At 52.0% G+C, this 23651-nt stretch overlaps 1 protein-coding gene across 1 annotated transcript; it reads left to right on the top strand.

Annotated features, from left to right (window-relative positions):
* The first annotated feature begins 404 nt into the window (after nt 1-404).
* LOC144504766 (uncharacterized) lies at nt 405-14871 on the top strand. Its single transcript, XM_078230509.1, has 2 exons — nt 405-988; nt 13460-14871. Exons 1-2 carry the CDS (start codon nt 529-531, stop codon nt 13921-13923), a joined length of 924 nt encoding a protein of 307 aa, XP_078086635.1. The 5' UTR covers nt 405-528; the 3' UTR covers nt 13924-14871.
* Nucleotides 14872-23651: the final 8780 nt, after the last annotated feature.

The following is a 23651-nucleotide window of genomic DNA, read 5'->3' as shown; positions in this document are numbered from 1 at the left end:
AGAATGGAGAATTTGTTGAAAAGAAATGATTTTGTTTTTGGGGTGAATGTGGACAGATTTCCATATTTAAAAGCTGGAGGGAGGGGCAGGGCCCTGACTGGTGACTGTCTAGAAGTCGGTGACCACAGGCGAGGGAGTGGCGATAAACCCAAAGACTGTTACTGATGAGTCAGTGAGATTAACGTTCTTTTGGGAGTTAATGCAATAAATAATTGGTTTAAACAGAGTGAGGATGTCCCGAGTAGAGATGTTGGTTAGGCCAAATATCAACTTTTGGAAGTTCTAGAAATGAAGAAACTCTTCCGGAAGATATACAATCTACCGGAACATCCACGTACTTTACGAATGCTCCTCCCCATTACCCAGCCTCATATAAGAATAGCTCCACCACATCCTGCTCAGACGCACTGATCCAGTAGCCGCGTTACAGAGCAAGCCCTATCGCCTCTCACCACAAATTCAGAACAATTTCTGCAGCACTTGCTGGAGGTAAGGAGGGTCAGTGAGTCCCACACAACAAGCACAAACATGGAATATCAGAGGAATTTCAAACAGAAAGTCTTACCCCACTATTTAAAAATGATAACATCGGTGGTGTCTCTCGCTGACAAGGTTATTGCTGCATCTGGCCAATTCCTGAGTGGCACAAAAGACGCAGGAAAACCTGAGGTGGAAATAGCTTTCAAACAAATTCAGAAGGCAGTCAAAGAAGCCCAGGAAATCAAAGAAGAATTGGATAGTAAGACCGAGGAAAGTTCTTTGAAGGAGCTTCAGGATGAGGTGAAAACCTGGAGAGAAAACCTTCAGGAAGTGGAGAAGGATCTATTGTTGCTGGAGACTGAGCAACAGAAGAAGAAAGACCACATTCAACAGCTGCAGACAGAACAACTGCACAAAGAAGACATTCTCAACACAACAGCGGCTCGGAAAGCAGAAAAAGAAACGTTACGGAATGTGGGCTATGGAATGATCATCTTACCCTTCATTGGTAAGATCTGTAATTCAATGTACAACTTTTTCCAGATTCGACTGAATGCCAGGTCCCCGAGAGAGGAGGAAAACCTACTCCCCTCAACCTCTATCTGAGACTCACACAGTGGGGAGTGAGAGAGGGAGTGAGAGCTTTAATGAGGGAGCAGGAGAGGGAGTGAGAGTGTGACTGAGGGAGGGGGAGAGGGAGTGAGAGTGTGACTGAGGGAGGGGGAGAGGGAGTGAGAGTGTTACTGAGAGAGGGGGAGAGGGAGTGAGAGTGTGACTGAGGGAGGGGGAGAGGGAGTGAGAGTGTGACTGAGGGAGGGGGAGAAGGAGTGAGAGTGTGACTGAGGGAGGGGGAGAGGGAGTGAGAGTGTTACTGAGAGAGGGGGAGAGGGAGTGAGAGCTTTAATGAGGGAGCAGGAGAGGGAGTGAGAGTGTGACTGAGAGAGGGGGAGAGGGAGTGAGAGTGTTACTGAGAGAGGGGGAGAGGGAGTGAGAGCGTTACTGAGAGAGGGGGAGAGGGACTGAGAGTGTTACTGAGGGAGGGGGAGAGGGAGTGAGAGTGTTACTGAGGGAGCAGGAGAGGGAGTGAGAGTGTTACTGAGGGTGCGTGAATGAGGGTGTGACACTGAGGGAGCACGAGTGTGACTGAGGGAGGGGGAGAGGGAGTGAGAGCGTTACTGAGGGTGTGCGAGTGAGGGAGCACGAGTGAGGCCGAGTATTTTCAGTCACAAAAGAGGATCCAAATCAGATGCCAGGAATATTGGAGAATGCAAGATTTAGTAAGAGGGAAGAACTGAGGGAAATCAATATTAGTAGAGAAATGGTGCTGGGAAGATTGATGGGATTGAAGGCGGATAAATCCGCAGGCCCTGATAATCTACATCCCAGAGTATTTAAGGAAGTGGCTCCAGAAATAGTGGTGATCATCTTCCAGGATTCTATAGACTCTGGAACAGTCCCTGCAGATTGGAGGGTAGCGAATGTTACTCCAGTATTAGCGAGAGGCAACATGGTTTTGTGAAGGGGAGGTCGTGTCTCACTAACTTGATCAAGTTTTTCGAGGAAGTGACAAAGACAATTGATGAGGTTAGGGCAGTGGATGTTGTCTACATGGATTTCAGGAAAGGCCTTTGACAAGACCCCTCATGGCAGACTGGTGCAGAAGGTGAATCATACGGGAATGAAGGTGAGCTGGCAAGGTGGACACAGAACTGGCTCGGTCATAGAAAGAGTAAGAAGTTTAACAACACCAGGTTAAAGTCCAACAGGTTTATTTGGTAGCAAAAGCCACACAAGCTTTCGGAGCTGCAAGCCCCTTCTTCAGGTGAGTGGGGATTCTGTTCACAAACAGAGCATATAAAGACACAAACTCAATTTACATGAATAATGGTTGGAATGCGAATACTTACAACTAATCAAGTCTTTAAGAAACAAAACAATGTGAGTTTTGGTCATAGAAGACAGAGGGTAGCAGTGGAAGGGTGTGTTTCTGAATGGAGGGCTGTGACAAGTGGTGTTCCTCAGGGATCAGTGCTGGGACCTTTGCTGTTTGTAATATATATAAATGATTTGGAGGAAAATGTAACAGGATTGATTAGTAAGTTTGTGGACGACACGAAGGTTGGTGGATTTGCGGATAGCGATGAGGAACATCAGAGGATACAGCAGGATATAGATCAGTTGGAGACTTGGGCGGAGAAATGGCAGATGGAGTTTAATCCGGACAAATGTGAGGTAATGCATTTTGGAAGGTCTAATACAGATAGGAAATATACAGTAAATGGCAGAACCCTTAGGAGTATTGATAGGCAAAGGGATCTGGGTGTACAGGTACACAGGTCACTGAAAGTGGCAATGCAGGTGGAGAAGGTAGTCACAAAGGCATACGGCATGCTTGCCTTCATCGGCCGGGGCATTGAGTTTAAAAATTAGCAAGTCATGTTGCAGCTTTATAGAACCTTAGTTAGGCCGCACCTGGAATATTGTGTTCAATTCTGGTCGCCACACTACCAGAAGGATGTGGAGGCTTTGGAGAGGGTACAGAAAAGATTTACCAGGATGTTGCCTGGTATGGAGGGTATTAGCTATGAGGAGAGGTTGGAGAAACTTGATTTGTTCTCACTGGAACGACTGAGGTTGAGGGGCAACCTGACAGAACTCTACAAGATTATGACAGGCATGGACAGAGTGGATAGTCAGAAACTTTTTCCCGGGGTGGAAGAGTCAATTACTAGGGGACATAGGTTTAAGGTGCGAGATTTAAAGGAGATGTATGAGGCAGATTTTTTACACAGAGAGTAGTGGGTGCCAGGAACTCGCTGCCGGGGGAGGGAGTGGAAGCGGATACGATAGTGACTTTTAAGGGGCGTCTGGACAAATACATGAATAGGATGGGAATAGAGGGATACGGTCCCCGGAAGGGTAAGGAGTTTTAGTTCAGTCGGGCAGCATGGTCGGTGCAGACTTGGAGGGCCGAAGAGCCTGTTCCTGTGCTGTAATTTTATTTGTTCTTTGTTGATATTCAAAAAGGGAGGTGGAAAGAAAACGGAATTAAAGACCAGTAATCTTAACGTCGGTAGTGGGGCAAATTCTCAAATCCATTATCAAGGACTTTATAGCGGAGCATTTAGAAAGCAGTGGCAGGATCAGACAGAGTCAGTGTGGATTTATGAAGGGGAAATCATGCTTGACAAATCTGTTGGAATTCTTTGAAGATGTAACTAGTAGAGTTGACAAGGGGGAGCCAGTAGATGTGGTATATTTGGACTTTCAGAAAGCGTTTGACAAAGTCCCGCATAAGAGATTATCGTGCAAAATTAAAGCGCATGGGATTGGGGGAAGTGTATTGAGATGGATAGAAAACTGGTTGGCAGAGAGGAAACAAAGAGTAGGAATTAATGGGTGCTTTTCAAATTGGCAGGCAGTAACTAGTGGAGTGCCACAGGGATCGGAGCTGGGACCCCAGCTATTCACAATATAAATTAATGATTTGGATGAGGGAACAAAATGTAACATCTCAAAGTTTGCAGATGATACCAAGTTGGGTGGGAGGGTGAACTGTGACGAGGATGCAGAGATCCTTCAGAATGATCTGGACAGGTTGGGTGAGTGGGCTAATCAATGGCAGATGCCGTATAATTTGAATAAGAAACATAGAAACATAGAAAAACTACAGCACAAAACAGGCCCTTCGGCCCCACATGTTGTGTCGAACATATCCCTACCTTTTAGGCCTACCTATAACCCTCCATCCTATTAAGTCCCATGTACTCATCCAGGAGTCTCTTAAAAGACCCTATTGAGTTTGCCTCCACCACCACTGACGGCAGCCGATTCCACTCGCCCACCACCCTCTGTGTGAAAAACATCCCCCTAACAATTCCCTTGTACCTACCCCCCAGCACCTTAAACCTGTGTCCTCTCGTAGCAGCCATTTCCACCCTGGGAAAAAGCCTCTGAGAGTCCACCCGATCTATGCCTCTCAACATCTTATATACCTCTATTAGGTCTCCTCTCATCCTACGTCTCTCCAAGGAGAAAAGACCGAGCTCCCTCAGCCTAACCTCATAAGGCATGCCACTCAATCCAGGCAACATCCTTGTAAATCTCCTCTGCACCCTTTCAATCTTTTCCACATCCTTCCTGTAATGAGGTGACCAGAACTGAGCACAGTACTCCAAGTGGGGTCTGACGAGGGTCTTATATAGCGGCATCATTATCCCCGGACTCCTAAACTCAATCCCTCGATTGATAAAGGCCAGCACACCATACGCCTTCTTAACCACCTCTTCCACCTGCGGGGCCGATTTTAGAGTCCTATGGACCCGGACCCCAAGGTCCTTCTGATCCTCTACAGTACTAAGAGTCTTTCCCTTTATCTTGTACTCCTTCATCCCATTTGACCTGCCAAAATGGACCACTACACATTTATCTGGGTTGAAGTCCATCTGCCACTTCTCCGCCCAGTCTTGCATCCTATCTATGTCCCTCTGTAACTTCTGACATCCCTCCAGACTATCCACAACCCCACCAACCTTCGTGTCGTCGGCAAACTTACCAACCCATCCCTCCACTTCCTCATCCAGGTCATTTATGAAAATGACAAACAGCAAGGGTCCCAGAACAGATCCCTGGGGCACACCACTGGTGACCGACCTCCATTTCGAAAAAGACCCATCTATACCCACTCTCTGCCTCCTTTGGGCAAGCCAGTTCTGGATCCACAGGGCAGCAACCCCTTGGATCCCATGCCCTCTCACTTTTCCTAGAAGCCTTGCATGGGGGACCTTATCGAACGCCTTGCTAAAATCCATATAAACCACATCTACTGCTTTCCCTTCGTCAATGTGTTTAGTCACATTTTCGAAGAACTCCACCAGGCTCATAAGGCACAATCTGCCTTTGACAAAGCTATGCTGAGTATTCTTGAACATACTAAACCTCTCTAAATGCTCAGTAACCTGGGGCACATCCCATCCGGACCCGGCGACTTATCTATCTTGATGCCATTCAAAGATTCCAGCACAACCTCTTTGTTAAAGTCCACATATTCAATCCTTTCAGTCAACCTCACGCCCGCACTACATCCACCCAGGTCCTTCTCCTCTGTGAAAACTGAGGCAAAATACTCATTAACCACCTCTGCCATTGCTACTGGTTCCATACAGACTTTCCCGCCTTCACCTTTTATAGGCCCTATTCATTCACGTCTCATCCTTTTACTCGTGAGGTTATTCACTTTGGAAGCAAAAACAAGAAAGCAGATTACTAGCTGAATGGTTGTAAATTGGGAGAGGGGAGTGTGCAGCGGGACCTGGGTGTCCTTGTGCACCAGTCGCTGAAGGTAAGCATGCAGGTGCAGCAGGCGGTAAAGAAGGCAAATGGTATGTTGGCCTTCATTGCGAGAGGTTTCGAGTACAGGAGCAGGGATGTGTTGTTGCAATTATACAGGGTCTTGGTGAGGCCACACCGAGAGTATTGTGTGCAGTTTTGGTTTCCTTTTCTGAGGAAGGATGTTCTTGCTCTCGAGGGAGTGCAGCGAAGGTTTACCCGGCTGATTCCCGGGGATGGCGGGACTGATGTATGAGAAGAGATTGACCAGGTTAGGATTGTTTTCACTGGAGTTCAGACGAATGAGGGGGGATCTCATAGAGACTTATAAAATTCTAACAGGACTAGACAGGGTAGATGCAGGGAGGATATTCCCGATGGTGGGGGAGTCCAGAACCAGGGGTCACAGTCTGAGGATTCAGGGTAGACCATTTAGGACGGAGGTGAGGAGACATTTCTTCACCCAAAGAGTGGTGAGCCTGTGGAATTCATTACCACAGGAAGTAGTTGATGCCAAAACATTGAATGTATTCAAGAGGCGGTTGGATATAGCACTTGGGGCAAATGGGATCAAAGGTTATGGGGGGAAAGCAGGATTAGGCTATTGAGTTGGACGATCAGCCATGATGGTGCTGAATGGTGGAGCAGACTCGAAGGGCCGAATGGCCTCCTCCTGCTCCTATCTTCTATGTTTCTATGTTACTGAGGGAGCGGGAGAGGGAGTCTGGCTATTGAGGGTGTGTGAGAGACGGGGAATATGGCGATGGGATTATAAACTCTGCTGCCTCCGTTCATTCTCTTGTTAAATTTGCGTGGACTCAGAGGCCTGGAATTGCTCCAGAGTTTCTGGGGACCGATGTGTTCGGGGATTTGACAATTGCATCAGAATATTTGTAAATGAAATTTAGCTCTGAGAAAATAAAGTGAGAGATACTCAGAAAGTGGAGCGATAGCGCGATGGGGACACAAGAGAGAAGGAGTTTGATAATGAATTCCTCCCTGCTGCAGAACAGTCAAATGTGAAGTCGCAGACCCCAGCACAGACACGCAGACCCCAGCACAGACACGCAGACCCCAGCACAGACACGCAGACCCCAGCGCAGACACGCAGACCCCAGCGCAGACACGCAGACCCCAGTGCAGACACGCAGACCCCAGCACAGACACGCAGACCCCAGCACAGACACGCAGACCCCAGGACAGACACGCAGACCCCAGGACAGACACGCAGACCCCAGGACAGACACGCAGACCCCAGCACAGACACGCAGACCCCAGCACAGACACGCAGACCCCAGCACAGACACGCAGACCCCAGCACAGACACGCAGACCCCAGCACAGACACGCAGACCCCAGCACAGACACGCAGACCCCAGCACAGACACGCAGACCCCAGCACAGACACGCAGACCCCAGCACAGACACGCAGACCCCAGCACAGACACGCAGACCCCAGCACAGACACGCAGACCCCAGCACAGACACGCAGACCCCAGCACAGACACGCAGACCCCAGCACAGACACGCAGACCCCAGCACAGACACGCAGACCCCAGCACAGACACGCAGACCCCAGCACAGACACGCAGACCCCAGCACAGACACGCAGACCCCAGCACAGACACGCAGACCCCAGCACAGACACGCAGACCCCAGCACAGACACGCAGACCCCAGCACAGACACGCAGACCCCAGCACAGACACGCAGACCCCAGCACAGACACGCAGACCCCAGTGCAGACACGCAGACCCCAACGCAGACACGCAGACCCCAGCACAGACACGCAGACCCCAACGCAGACACGCAGACCCCAGTGCAGACACGCAGACCCCAACGCAGACACGCAGACCCCAACGCAGACACGCAGACCCCAGTGCAGACACGCAGACCCCAGTGCAGACACGTAGACCCCAGCACAGACACGCAGACCCCAACGCAGACACGCAGACCCCAGTGCAGACACGCAGACCCCAACGCAGACACGCAGACCCCAACGCAGACACGCAGACCCCAACGCAGACACGCAGACCCCATTGCAGACACGCAGACCCCAGCACAGTCACGCAGACCCCAGCGCAGTCACGCAGACCCCAACGCAGACACGCAGACCCCAACGCAGACATGCAGACCCCAGTGCAGACACGCAGACCCCAGCGCAGACACGCAGACCCCAGTGCAGACACGCAGACCCCAACGCAGACACGCAGACCCCAGCGCAGACACGCAGACCCCAACGCAGACACGCAGACCCCAGTGCAGACACGCAGACCCCAGCGCAGTCACGCAGACCCCAACGCAGACACGCAGACACCAGTGCAGACACGCAGACCCCAGCGCAGACACGCAGACCCCAGTGCAGACACGCAGACCCCAACGCAGACACGCAGACCCCAGTGCAGACACGCAGACCCCAACGCAGACACGCAGACCCCAGCACAGACACGCAGACCCCAGCAGACATGCAGACCCCAACGCAGACACGCAGACCCCAACGCAGACATGCAGACCCCAACGCAGACATGCAGACCCCAGTGCAGACACGCAGACCCCAGCGCAGACACGCAGACCCCAGTGCAGACACGCAGACCCCAACGCAGACACGCAGACCCCAGCACAGACACGCAGACCCCAGCAGACATGCAGACCCCAACGCAGACACGCAGACCCCAACGCAGACACGCAGACCCCAGTGCAGACACGCAGACCCCAACGCAGACACGCAGACCCCAGCGCAGACACGCAGACCCCAACGCAGACACGCAGACCCCAGTGCAGACACGCAGACCCCAGCGCAGTCACGCAGACCCCAACGCAGACACGCAGACACCAGTGCAGACACGCAGACCCCAGCGCAGACACGCAGACCCCAGTGCAGACACGCAGACCCCAACGCAGACACGCAGACCCCAGTGCAGACACGCAGACCCCAGCGCAGACACGCAGACCCCAGTGCAGACACGCAGACCCCAACGCAGACACGCAGACCCCAGCACAGACACGCAGACCCCAGCAGACATGCAGACCCCAACGCAGACACGCAGACCCCAACGCAGACACGCAGACCCCAGTGCAGACACGCAGACCCCAACGCAGACACGCAGACCCCAGCGCAGACACGCAGACCCCAGTGCAGACACGCAGACCCCAGTGCAGACACGCAGACCCCAGCGCAGTCACGCAGACCCCAACGCAGACACGCAGACACCAGTGCAGACACGCAGACCCCAGCGCAGACACGCAGACCCCAGTGCAGACACGCAGACCCCAACGCAGACACGCAGACCCCAGCACAGACACGCAGACCCCAGCAGACATGCAGACCCCAACGCAGACACGCAGACCCCAACGCAGACATGCAGACCCCAACGCAGACATGCAGACCCCAGTGCAGACACGCAGACCCCAGCGCAGACACGCAGACCCCAGTGCAGACACGCAGACCCCAACGCAGACACGCAGACCCCAGCACAGACACGCAGACCCCAGCAGACATGCAGACCCCAACGCAGACACGCAGACCCCAACGCAGACACGCAGACCCCAGTGCAGACACGCAGACCCCAACACAGACACGCAGACCCCAGCGCAGACACGCAGACCCCAACGCAGACACGCAGACCCCAGTGCAGACACGCAGACCCCAGCGCAGTCACGCAGACCCCAACGCAGACACGCAGACACCAGTGCAGACACGCAGACCCCAGCGCAGACACGCAGACCCCAGTGCAGACACGCAGACCCCAACGCAGACACGCAGACCCCAGTGCAGACACGCAGACCCCAACGCAGACACGCAGACCCCAGCACAGACACGCAGACCTCAGCAGACACGCAGACCCCAACGCAGACACGCAGACCCCAACGCAGACACACAGACCCCAGTGCAGACACACAGACCCCAGTGCAGACACGCAGACCCCAACGCAGACACGCAGACCCAAATGCAGACACGCAGACCCCAGCACAGACACGCAGACCCCAACGCAAACACGCAGACCCCAACGCAGACACGCAGACCCCAGCACAGACACGCAGACCCCAACGCAGACACGCAGACACCAACGCAGACACGCAGACCCCAATGCAGACACGCAGACCCCAACGCAGACACGCAGAACCCAGTGCAGACACGCAGACCCCAGCGCCCACAGGCCCAGTGCATATCCGCAGGCTCCAGTGCACACACGTAGGCCCCAGCGCAGACCCGCAGGCCCCAGCGCAGACCCACAGGCCCCAGCGCAGACCCACAGGCCCCAGCGCAGACACACAGGCCCCAGCACAGACACACAGGCCCCAGCACAGACACACAGGCCCCAGCACAGACACACAGGCCCCAGCACTGACACACAGGCCCCAGCACAGACATGCAGCCCAATGTGCAGACACGCAGGTCCATGCACAGACAGGCAGGCCCCGGCGCTGACACGCAGGCCCCAGTGCACACATGTAGGCCCCAGCACACACATGTAGGCCCCAGCACACACACGCAGGCCCCAATGCAGACCCAAGCGCAGACCCGCAGGCCCCAGCGCAGACCCGCAGGCCCCAGCGCAGACACGCAGGCCCCAGCGCAGACACGCAGGCCCCAGCACAGACACGCAGGCCCCAGCGCAGACACGCAGGCCCCAGCACAGACACGCAGGCCCCAGCACAGACACGCAGGCCCCAGCACAGACACACAGGACCCAGCACAGACACGCAGGCCCCAGCGCAGACACACAGCCCCAGCACAGGCAGGCAAGCCCCAGCACTGTCAGGCAAGCCCAGCACTGACACGCAGCCTGCTGCACAGACACACAGGCTGCAGTGCAGACAGGCAGGCCCCAGCGCAGATACGCAGGACCCAGTGCACACTTGCAGGCCCCAGGCACACAGGCAGGTCCCAGCGCAGACACGCAGGCTGCAGTGCAGACAGGCAGGCCCCAGCGCAGATACGCAGGCCCCAGTGCACACTTGCAGGCCCCAGGCACACAGGCAGGCCCCAGCACAGACACGCAGGCCCCAGCACAGACACACAGGCCCCAGCGCAGACACACAGGCCCCAGCGCAGGCAGGCAAGCCCAGCACTGACACTCAGCCTGCTGCACAGACACGCAGGATGCAGCACAGACAGGCAGGCCCCAGTGCACACACACAGGCCCCTGCACAGACTCACAGGTCCCTGTGCTGACAGGCAGGCCCCGCGCTGACACGCAGGCCCCAGTACACACACGCAGGCCCCAGCGCACACACGCAGGCCCCAGCGCGCACACACAGGCCCCAGAGCACAAGCAGGCTGCAGCACAGTTATGCAGGCCCCAGCACAGTTATGCAGGCCCCAGCGCACACATGCAGGCCCCAGCGCACACACACAGGCCCCCGAGCACAAGCAGGCCGCAGCACAGTTATGCAGGCCCCAGCGCACACACGCAGGCCCCAGCGCACACACGCAGGCCCCAGCGCACACACGCAGGCCCCAGCGCACACACGCAGGCCCCAGAGCACAAGCAGGCTGCAGCACAGTTATGCAGGCCCCAGCACACACATGCAGGCCCCAGTGCTGACATGCAGGCCCCAGAGCACACACGCAGGCCCCAGCACACACACACACAGCTCCCAGCACACACAAGCAGGCCCCAGCACGCACACACACAGCTCCCAGCGCACACACGCAGGCCTCAGTGCTGACACGCAGGCCCCAGTGCACACACGCAGGCCCCAGAGAACACATGCAGGCCCCAGCGCACACACACACAGCTCCCAGCACACACACGCAGGCCCCAGTGCACACACGCAGGCCCCAGCGCACACATGCAGGCCCCAGTGCTGACACGCAGGCCCCAGAGCACACACGCAGGCCCCAGAGCACATACACAGGCCCCAGCGCACACACACAGCTCCCAGCGCACACACGCAAGCTTCAGCACACACACAGGGGCCCCAGTGCACACATGCAGGGCCCCAGTGCACACACGCAGGCACCAGTGCACACGAAGGCCCAAGCGCAGACTCGCAGGCCCCAGCGCAGATGCACAGGCCCCAGCGCAGACGCACAGCCCCCTGAGCAGATGCACAGGCCCCAGCACAGACGCACAGCCCCCTGAGCAGACGCACAGGCCCCAGCACAGACGCACAGCCCCCTGAGCAGACATGCAGGGAGAGGGAATGGTGGATGGGCGGAGAATCAGAAAACGGCTTCTTGTCAGCGGAATTGCCCCTGCCCCTCACCTGTGATGTAATGAGAATCCCAACTTTAAAATTTGGGATCCGCATTTGCCTTCATTGAAATGTCTTTCCGAGGATAAACCCCATGTTAGATTGTCCGAGGGCAGATCCCCCATGGCCCACAGCTGGTGATCAGAACCTGCCCAGGTGAGTGCAGCACCCAGGGGGGTGGTGGGGGAGCGACATATGCCCAGGCAGTTCCCTGGCATTGCCAAGGGGTGAGGGGATTCCATCGGAGATTCTTTATTTGAATCATCCTGCTACCATTTAAAAATGACATCTCAATCTTTCAAAAGCCGAAGTTGCTCTGATTGGGCCACCTTGGCAGCTGCCCCTCACTCCCGCTTTCCCCACACACCACAACACTTGGAAAAACAATCAAAAAATCCTGCTCACAGATTCTGTGCAGAACTGTAGGCCCCGGAACACAAGACATCAAGACACAGAAACACAAACCAATATAAAAAATACACAATGCCATACACAGGCCCCAGCACAGAAACACAAACCAATACAAAACATACACAATCCCTTACACAGGCCCCAGCACAGAAACACAAACCAATATAAAAAATACACAGGCCCCAGCACAGAAACACAAACCAATACAAAATATACACAATCCCATACACAGGCCGCAGCACACAAACACGAACCAGTCCAGAAAAACACAATCCCATCCACAGGCTCCGGCACACAAACAGAAACCAATACAAAAAAAAACCCACAATCCCATACACAGGCCCCAGCACAGAAACACAAACCAATCCCGAAAAACACAATCCCATTCACAGGCCCCAGCACAGAAACACGAACCAATACAAAAAAACACAATCCCTTACACAGGCCCCAGCACAAAAACACAAACCAATACAAAAAATACATAATCCCGTACACGGGCCCCAGAACAGAACACAAACCAGTCCAGAAAAACACAATCCCATACACAGGCCCCAGCACTAGAAAGACAAACCAATACAAAAAATACACAATCCCATACGCAGGCCGCAGCACAGAAACATAAACCAATACAAAAAATACACAATCTCATACACAGGCCTTAGCCCAGAAACACAAACCAATACAAAAAGTACCCAATCCCACAGACAGGCTCCAGCACCGAAACACAAACCAATACAGAAAAACACAATCCCATACACAGGCCCCAACACAGAAACACAAACCAATACAAAAATACACAATCCCTTACAAAGGCCCCAGCACAGAAACACGAACTAATACAGAAAAAACACAATCCCATACACAGGCCCCAGCACAGAAACAGAAACCAGTACAGAAAAGCACAATACCATACACAGGCTTCAGCACAGAAACACGAACCAGTCCCAAAAAACACATTCCCATATACAGGCCCCAGCACAGAAACACTAGTTCTGCAGTCAGAGTGGCCGTTTATTCATTTCTCCATTTAATCTCCTTTAGGAATCCCAATGGTCCTTGGTGCTTCCAAAGAAATTAAACGTTGTGAGGATTTGATCGAGCATACAGAAGAATCTAAAGGCGATTTGAAGGTGAAATATGATCAGGAGAAGAAAGATCTGGAAGACTGCAACAAGAAGATAATAGAACTGAAAACCAAGAGACTGGAAGGAGAGAGTCTGCAAGAAAAGGAAAAGGAATTGTTGTCTTTGAAGGAAGAGTGGGACATGTTATTTGATGCAAAGAGAAACATGTCTAATAATCTCAGTTACATGACGAACCTCGAGCAACTTCTGCAGATGTTACTCAGGCATTATGACATCGGAAACATGTGCAAACTCTTTTCCCGTATCGAAGAGAAGGGCTTTGAGGATTGGCTGCACGATTTCAACATTGACAGAAAGCTCAGTGAGCTGAATGAGAAACTCCCACAATTTTACAGCATTTACAATCAAAAGGGAAACTGAATGTGGGCTTGTGAATCCCAGTGAATCCAATTCAAGGTTCCCACAGACAGACAAACAAGATCCAAGCTGACAAGATAAGGCACTGCACCCCCATCTTGGGCTCGATCTTTGCCAAAAGGCCGAGAAGCGGATACTCTCAACGATAATATTGTGCACATGAACATTCTGAAATTAGCCATTTCTGACTGTGTGTGTGTGAGTGTGTGTAAGTGTGTGAGAGAGTGTGTGTGTTTGCATGAGTGTGTGTGTGCGTGTGTGAGTGTGAGAGTGTATGTGTGTGAGAGTGTGTGTGTGTGAGAGAGCGTGTGTGAATGTGTAAATGAGTGTGAGTGTGTGTGTGTTTGAGCGTGTGTGTGAATGTGTAAGTGAGTGTGAGTGTGTGTGTGTTTGAGCGTGTGTGAATGTGTGTGAGAGTGTATGTGTGTGAGTCTGCATGAATGTGAGTGTGTGAGACAGACTGTGTTACTCCCAGTGCGAGCTAGTCTCGGCGAAACAATGATACATGAAGCCCCGTTCAGAAGCCCACTTTCTGTTTTAAACCCTCGCTGGAGGTCAAGATTTTACAAGTATCAATAATCCCCGTCTGGGGTCATACCTCAGCCAATCTTCCAGTGGACAATCCTCCCAAACCTCCCAGATTACACAGCTCACTTTGGATCGGAGTGTTTTTCTGTTAATAAAAATGTTTGTGTTTGAGCCTAAAAGCCTGCGTCTCTGTCAGTTTGTCCTTTATGAATTCCGAAAATCAAGATGGAACAGCGAGGGTAAACGGGAGAGACCCCTCCTTCCAAACCCAAACTGCCGTGTCATGTCAAGGTGGGAACAATTTTCTGTATTTGTGATTTGCTCTGTGTCAAATACAAACATGTTCCAGTGAATAAAATCCCTCAGTCCCAGGTGTTTTTCGAACATTAATTGGAGTGTACGAGAATAAAAATTAAAAATGTTAAATAAAAGAAATAAAATGATTCAAATGTTTCCGTGTTTCCTTTCTCCATTCTCACATTGTATTTTCCCAAGTTATTCAGTTTCCAAATGCCTCAAGCAGGAAAGATGAGCGGGTTAAGCAGGGTTAAGGGTGAAGAGGTAAAACAAGGGTTAAAGGTGAAAGGTTAAGCAGGGGTTAGAGTTTGTCAGTATAGGTGCTAATACCTTTCCGGTTGTCCTCTAGTTGAAATGACCCGGTGGGCTGTGTGAGCCGCTGAGTGACTGGGATTACAGCAGAATGTTTGGTCAGAGATTTCAGGACCAGGTTTTAACTTTATGGACAAGTGCTGGATGCTTGTGTGATCAGGATAATTTATTCAGCAACAGAGGTTATTCCTGAAACAAGAAGCCAGTTGACATCTTCGTTCAGGGATTTCCGACCTCCCATTGTCTGCAGTGTCTGCTGACGGCACACGTCCTCAAATCTTCTCTCCCTCACAATGTCTTCTTTAAATCTACATCGAGAAGCTTTGTCCTCCACAGCCGGGGCTGCTGCGATGCTCTGATGTTGCCGTCATGCTTTGATCTTGTTATTTCATTTGACAATTGTCATGCCACTGTGGATCTAATATCCTCAACGGCGGGAAGGCCCATCAATAACTCTTCACGAACCATTTGCTGGACTCGCACTCATTTAGTTACACTCAGAGGGTCAGTACTGAGGGAGTGCTGCACTGTCAGAGGGTCAGTACTGAGGGAGTGCCGCACTGTCAGAGGGTCAGTACTGAGGGAGTGCCGCACTGTCAGAGGGTCAGTACTGAGGGAGTGCCGCACTGTCAGAGGGTCAGTACTGAGGGAGTGCCGCACTGTCAGAGGGTCAGTGCTGAGGGAGTGCCGCACTGTCAGAGGGTCAGTTCTGAGGGAGTGCCGCACTGTCAGAGGGTCAGTACTGAGGGAGTGCTGCACTTTCAAAGGGTCAGTCCTGAGGGAGTGTCGCACTGTCAGAGGGTCAGAGGGACATGTTGACTGGGAGTGTCTCAGAGAGATGTGTTGACCCGTTAGAAAAAATCTCAATTACAAGGGAGGAAGTGTTAGGTTTTTTAAGAAACATTAAGACAGACAAATCCCCAGGGCTGGATGGCATCTATCCTAGACCCTCGGGGACGCAAGCGATGAAATTGCTGAGCCCCAAACAGAAATCTTTGTCTCTTCGCTGGACACAGGTGAGGTCCCAGAGGATTGGAGGATAGCAAATGTGGTCCCGTTATTTAAGAAGGGTAGCAAGTTTAACCCGGGTAATTATAGGTCGGTGAGCTTGACGTCCGTGGTAGGGAAATTGTTGGAGTAGATTCTTAGAGATAGGATATATGCTCATTTAGAACTGAATAATCTCATTAGCGATAGACAGCATGGTTTTGTACGAGGGAGGTCATGCCTCACAAATTTGGTTGAGTTTTTTGAGGAGGTGACAAAAATGATTGACGAGGGAAGGGCCGTGGATGTTGTCTATATGGATTTTAGTAAAGCGTTTGACAAGGTCCCTCATGGCAGGCTGGTGCAAAAGGTTAAATCTCACGAGCTAGCTAGATGGGTGGAGAACTGGCTGAGCCATAGAAGACAGAGGGTAACAGTGGAGGGGTCTTTTTCCGGTTGGAGGTCTGTGACGAGTGGTGTTGATGTGGAGATGCCGGCTTTGGACTGGGGTAAACACAGTAAGAAGTTTAACAACACCAGGTTAAAGTCCAACAGGTTCATTTGGTAGCAAAAGCCACAGTGGCTTTTGCTACCAAATAAACCTGTTGGACTTTAACCTGGTGTTGTTAAACTTCTTACTAGTGGTGTTCCGCAGGGCTCTGTACTGGGACCTCTGCTGTTTGTGATATATATAAATGATTTGGAGGAAGATGTAGCTGGTGTGATCAGTAAGTTTGCGGATGACACGAAGATTGCTGGAGTTGCGGATAGTGATGAACATTGTCGGACAATACAGCAGGATATAGATAGGCTGGAAAATTGGGTGGAGAAATGGCAGATGGAATTTAATCCAGATAAATGCAAAGTGATGCATTTCGGTAGATCTAATGTAAGGGGGAGCTATACGATGAATGGCAGAACCATCAGGAGTATAGACACACAGAGGGACCTGGGTGTACAAGTCCACAGATCCTTAAAGGTGGCAGCACAGGTGGAGAAGGTGGTGAAGAAGGCATATGGCATGCTTGCCTTTATTGGACAGGGCATAGAATATAAAAGTTGGCATATGATGTTGCGGCTGTATAGAATGTTGGTTCGGCCACATTTGGAATACTGCGTCCAGTTCTGGTCACCACACTACCAGAAGGACGTGGAGGCTTTGGAGAGAGTACAGAAAAGGTTTACCAGGATGTTGCCTGGTATGGAGGGTCTCAGCTGTGAGGAGAGATTGGGTAAACTGGGGTTGTTCGCCCTGGAAAGATGGAGGATGAGGGGCGACCTAATAGAGCTGTGTAAAATCATGAAGGGCATAGATAGGGTGAACAGTGGGAAGCTTTTTCCCAGGTCGGAGGTGACGAACACAAGGGGTCACAGGTTCAAGGTGAGGGGGACAAGGTTCAACACAGATGTCAGGGGGACGTATTTTACACAGAGGGTAGTGGGGGCCTGGAATGCACTGCCAAGCAAGGTGATTGAGGCGGACACGCTGGGATCATTTAAGATTTATCTAGATAGCCACATGATCAGACTGGGGATGGAGGGATACAAACGAATGGTCTAGTTGGGCACATGAGCGGCGCAGGCTTGGAGGGCCGAAGGGCCTGTTCCTGTGCTGTATTGTTCTTTGTTCTTTGTTCAGTACTGAGGGAGTGCCGCACTGTCAGAGGGTCAGTGCTGAGGGAGTGCCGCACTGTCAGAGGGTCAGTGCTGAGGGAGTGCCGGACTGTCAGAGGGTCAGTATTGAGGGAGTGCTGCACTGTCAGAGGTTCAGTATCGAGGTAGTGCCGCACTCTCAGAGGGTCAGTGCTGAGGGAGTGCCGCACTGTCAGAGGGTCAGTGCTGAGGGAGTGCTGCAATTCTGAACAATATTCCTCTTTGAGTCAAATCATTAACTGTTTCTCTTTCCACAACTGACTTGTCAAGTTTTTCCAGACTTGTCGCTTTATATTTCAATCCTACAGGAGTGCTGCATTGCCAGAGGTGCCACCTTGACAATGAACTGTGAAACAGTCTGTAACAGAAAGAAAGGAATGTGGCTCACACGTGTGGATTCAAACTAAAACAGACAAGTTTATTGAAGAGCTGCTCTCTGCACAGAGTCCAAAACGGAAAGTAATTCTACCACCAATGGCAACACACTGATGACATCACCATCAAATAATGTGATCAGCTCTTAAAGCAACCTCTGACAGTGCGGCACTCCCTCAGCACTGACCCTCTGACAGTGCGGCACTCCCTCAGTACTGACCCTCTGACAGTCCGGCACTTCCTCAGTACTGACCCTCTGACAGTGCGGCACTCTCTCAGCACTGACCCTCTGACAGTGCGGCACTCCCCCAGCACTGACCCTCTGACAGTGCGGCACTCCCTCAGCACTGACCCTCTGACAGTGCGGCACTCCCTCAGTACTGACCCTCTGAGAGTGCGGCACTACCTCGATACTGAACCTCTGACAGTCCGGCACTTCCTCAGTACTGACCCTCTGACAGTGCGGCACTCCTTCAGTACTGACCCTCTGACAGTGCAGCACTCCCTCAATACTGACCCTCTGACAGTCCGGCACTCCCTCAGCACTGACCCTCTGAGAGTGCGGCACTCCCTCAGTACTGACCCTCTGACAGTGCGGCACTCCCTCAGTACTGACCCTCTGACAGTGCGGCACTCCCTCAGTACTGACCCTCTGACAGTGCGGCACTCCCTCAGTACTGACCCTCTGACAGTGCGGCACTCCCTCAGTACTGACCCTCTGACAGTGCGGCACTCCCTCAGTACTGAACAAAGAACAAAGAACAATACAGCACAGGAACAGGTTGCTTTAAGAGCTGATCACATTATAACACTGTGTGCTTTCTCAGGGGTAGTGAAGAAAGGGAGGAAGGACTCTCTCCTGTCTCCTGACCAATACCATCATGGTGTTTGTGGGATCTTGCTCTGTTTGGCTGTCACTGCAATAAAAAAATCAAAGGGGTAAGATTGTCACAGTGACAACATCCACATTTTCTCCAATCACAGACAGGGAGGTGACATCACTGCCAGCTCCAGCTCACAGCTGAGATCACAATCCCCTCCCCCGCCCCCCCCCCCCCCAAACCCAGCCTACCCTCAGCTACACAAACTCCCCAAATATTTCCACCCTGTATTTCCAGTCAGCCTCAACTGTATCTCAACGGAAAATCTGTGGCTGGAATCACCAAACCATGGTGAGTGCAGACACAACACATCAGACACACAGTGATAAGGTCTCGGGGTTAACAACTGAGGGACCTGTACTCTGTATCTAACCCTGCGCTGTTGCTGTCCTGGGAGTGTTTGATGGGGGACAGTGTAGAGGGAGCTTTACTCTGTATCTAACCCTGCGCTGTTGCTGTCCTGGGAGTGTTTGATGAGGACAGTGTAGAGGGAGCTTTACTCTGTATCTAACCCCGTGCTGTACCTGCCCTGGGAGTGTTTGATGGGGTAAGAAGTTTAACAACACCAAGTTAAAGTCCAACAGGTTTATTTGGTAGCAAAAGCCACACAAGCTTTCGGAGCTCTTAGCCCCTTCTTCAGGTGAGTGGGAATTCTGTTCACAAACAGAGCTTATAAAGACACAGACTCAAATTACATGAATAATGGTTGGAATGCGAATACTTACAACTAATCAAGTCTTTAAGAAACGAAACAATGTGAGTGGAGAGAGCATCAAGACAGGCTAAAAAGATGTGTATTGTCTCCAGACAAGACAGCCAGTGAAACTCTGCAGGTCCACGCAACTGTGGGAGTTACAAATAGTGTGACATGAACCCAATATCCCGGTTGAGGCCGTCCTCGTGTGTGCGGAACTTGGCTATCAGTTTCTGCTCAGCGACTCTGCGCTGTCGTGTGTCGCGAAGGCCACCTTGGAGAACGCTGACCCGAATATCAGAGGCCGAATGCCCGTGACCGCTGAAGTGCTCCCCAACAGGAAGAGAACAGTCTTGCCTGGTGATTGTCGAGCGGTGTTCATTCATCCGTTGTCGCAGCGTCTGCATAGTTTCCCCAATGTACCATGCCTCCATGGTACATTGTACCATGAGTGTTTGATGGGGACAGTGTAGCGGGAACTTTGCTCTGTATCTCACTCCGTGCTGTGCCTGTCCTGGGAGTGTTTGATGGGGACAGTGTAGAGGGAGCTTTACTCTGTATCTAACCCCGTACTGTACCTGTCCTGAGAGTGTTTTATGGGAACAGTGTAGAAGAAACGTTGCTCTTTTTTTTTAAAGTTTATTTATTGGTCACAGGTAAGGCTTACATTAACACTGCAATGAAGTTACTGTGAAATTCCCCTGGTCGCCACATGTCTGGCGCCTGTTCGGGTCAATTCACCTAACCAGCACATCTTTCAGACTATGGGAGGAAACTGGAGCACCCGGAGGAAACCCACGCAGACATGGGGAGAATGTGCAAACTGCACACAGACAGTGACCCAAGCGGGAATCAAACCCGGGTCCCTAGCACTGTGAAGCAGCAGTGCTAACCACTGTACTGCCATACCGCCTCTCTGTACAGTTACTCTGTATCTCACCCCACACATCTAACCCCGTGCTGTACCTGTCCTGGGAGTGTTTGATGGGGGGACCGTGTAGAGGGAGCTTTACTCTGTATCTAACCCCGTGCTGTACCTGTCCTGGGAGTGTTTGATGGGGGGAACGTGTAGAGGGAGCTTTACTCTGTATCTAACCCTGTGCTGTCACTGTCCTGGGAGTGTTTGATGCGGACAGTGTAGAGGGAGCTTTACTCTGTATCTAAACCCGTGCTGTACCTGTCCTGGGAGTGTTTGATGGGGACAGTGTAGAGGGAGCTTTACTCTGTATCTAACCCCGTGCTGTACCTGTCCTGGGAGTGTGTGATGGGGGACAGTGTAGAGGGAGCTTTACTCTGGTATCTAACCCCATGCTGTACCTGTCCTGGGAGTGTTTGATGGGGACAGTGTAGAGGGAGCTTTACTCTGGTATCTAACCCCGTGCTGTACCTGTCCTGGGAGTGTTTGATGGGGGACAGTGTAGAGGGAGCTTTACTCTGGTATCTAACCCCGTGCTGTACCTGTCCTGGGAGTGTTTGATGGGGACAGTGTAGAGGGAGCTTTACTCTGGTATCTAACCCCGTGCTGTACCTGTCCTGGGAGTGTTTGATGGGGACAGTGTAGAGGGAGCTTTACTCTGGTATCTAACCCCGTGCTGTACCTGTCCTGGGAGTGTGACTATGGGACTCTATTCCCCATTTCTGAGATACTTTGCATTTAATCTAAAATAATCAAAAAGTTATTTTTCAGACATTTTGTTTTAATACTGTGTTTAAGGCAGATAGTGAAGGCAATCTGCTCCCTCCTGCAGACAGCAGATTCCTGACTCTTGGCTCGTACATCAGGCTGAGTTATGGCTCTGTGTTCTCTCTCAGTCTGAAGGGGTTGGGTTCAAATCCCACTCCAACTCTTGCGTACATACCCTGGCTGGTGCCTCAGAGATGTTACTGGGAGTGCTGCCCTCTCTGAGACTTTCCAGATGTGATGTTTGTCTTTCACACACAGATATTCCCATGGACAGGAAAGTCTGTCCCTGAGATTGGACTTGGTCACTGTACATGCAGCCACACCGCTGACAGACATGATCTGGTGATGGTCAGATCACTGTTTGTGGTATCTTGCTGTGTCCGCATTGGCTGCTGTTTCCGATATCACAGTTAATGTGGAAATGGCTGCATCAGGGTTGGGACAGTGCGTGAGAGAGTGCGTGAGAGAGTGTGTGTGTGGGAGAGTGAGTGTGTGGGAGAGTGAGTGTGTGGGAGAGTGAGTGTGTGTGTGGGAGTGAGTGGGAGATTGAGTGTGTGGCAGAGTGAGTGTGAATGTGTGTATGTGAGAGTGAGTGTGAATATGTGTGTGTGAGTGTGAGAGTGTGTGTGTGAGAGAGTGAGCGTGTGTGTGTGAGAGAGAGAGTGTGTGTGTGAGAGAGTGAGTGTGTGTGTGAATGAGAGAGAGAGAGTGTGTGTGTGTGAGTGAGTGTGTGTGTGTGAGTGAGAGAGAGTGTGTGTGAGTGTGAGTGTGTGTGTGTGTGGGAGAGTGAGTGTGTGTGTGAGTGAGAGAGAGAGTGTTGTGTGTGAGAGTGAGTGTGTGTGTGTGTGTGTGGGAGAGTGTGTGAGTGTGTGTGTGTGTGTGAGAGTGAGTGTGTGTGTGCGTGTGTGAGTGAGTGAGTGTGTGTGGGAGAGTGTGTGAGAGTGTGTGTGTGTGTGTGAGAGTGAGTGTGTGTGAGTGTGTGTGTGTGTGAGTGAGTGTGTGTGTGTGGGAGAGTGAGTGTGTGTGTGAGTGAGTGAGTGAGTGTGTGTGTGTGTGTGAGAGTGAGTGTGTGTGAGTGTGTGTGTGAGAGTGAGTGTGTGTGAGAGTGAGTGTGTGTGAGAGTGTGTGTGTGAGAGTGTGTGTGTAAGAGTGTGTGTGTGAGAGTGAGTGTGTGTGTGAGAGTGAGTGTGTGTGTGTGAGAGTGTGTGTGAGAGTGAGTGTGTGAGAGTGTGTGTGAGAGTGTGTGTGTGTGTGAGAGAGAGTGCGTGTGTGTGAGAGTGAGTGTGTGAGAGTGAGTGTGTGAGAGTGAGTGTGTGTGAGGGTGAGTGTGTGTAAGAGTGAGTGTGTGTGAGAGTGAGTGTGTGTGTGTGAGAGTGTGTGTGAGAGTGTGTGTGAGAGAGAGTGCGTGTGTGTGAGAGTGAGTGTGTGAGAGTGAGTGTGTGTGAGAGTGAGTGTGAGTGTGTGTGTGAGTGTGAGAGTGAGTGTGTGAGTGAGGCAGGGTTGGAATGCGGGTTTAATCAGGGCTTGCTTGGTTGTGTTTTTTTGCAGATTGCAATGAGTGCTCACAACCCGGTTGTCTCCGAGGAGAGTCTGTCCTGTCCAGTGTGCTTGGAGATATTTAAGAATCCGGTCACTATTCCCTGCGGACACAATTTCTGCATGGATTGTATCACCAGCTGCTGGGATGAGGACACCGATTCGGACACCTGTAAATGCCCCGAGTGTCGGCAGGACTTTAGCCCCCGGCCCCCTCTGGCCAAGAACTTTGTGCTGTGTAAGATAGTGGAGGGGATGGTGAGAGGCAGCGAGGAGGCTCCCGCTGAGAGCCTGGCAGCTCCGGGGGACGTTCCCTGCGATTTCTGCACTCACAACAAACTCAAAGCCTGCAAGTCGTGTGTGGTTTGCATGGCTTCATTCTGTGAGGCTCACCTGCGCTCGCACTATGAAGACACAGTGTTCAGACATCACCAGCTGGAGGACCAGGTCCGCGATTTCGGCAACAGGCGCTGCCCAGAGCATGGCAGAGCCCTGGAGTTTTACTGCCGCACCAACCAGTCCTGTCTGTGCAGCGTGTGCGCCATTAAAGGACATCGAGACCACGAAACTGTCACCGTGGAGGAGGAAGTGGCTGAGATCAAGGTCCAGAAACGGGAAGAGAGAGAGGGAGGGGGGGGGGGGGAGGGAGAGAGACAGAGGCAGAACCCTTCGGAGTATTGATAGGCAGAGGGATCTGGGTGTACAGGTACACAGGTCACTGAAAGTGGCAATGCAGGTGGAGAAGGGAGTCAAGGAGGCATACGGCATGCTTGCCTTCATCGGC

This window comes from Mustelus asterias, chromosome 15 (assembly GCF_964213995.1).
Source record: "Mustelus asterias chromosome 15, sMusAst1.hap1.1, whole genome shotgun sequence".
Taxonomy (NCBI): domain Eukaryota; kingdom Metazoa; phylum Chordata; class Chondrichthyes; order Carcharhiniformes; family Triakidae; genus Mustelus; species Mustelus asterias.
Note: the sequence above shows the minus strand (reverse complement) of the source record. Positions and strands in the feature narration are given on the sequence as shown.

Bases quoted from the DNA above. Each gene is read 5' to 3' on its own strand.
- LOC144504766 (XM_078230509.1), top strand. From the start codon at position 529: ATGGAATATCAGAGGAATTTCAAACAGAAAGTCTTACCCCACTATTTA. The intron at 989-13,459 runs GTAAGATCTGTA...AATCTCCTTTAG, and splicing joins GATCATCTTACCCTTCATTG to GAATCCCAATGGTCCTTGGT.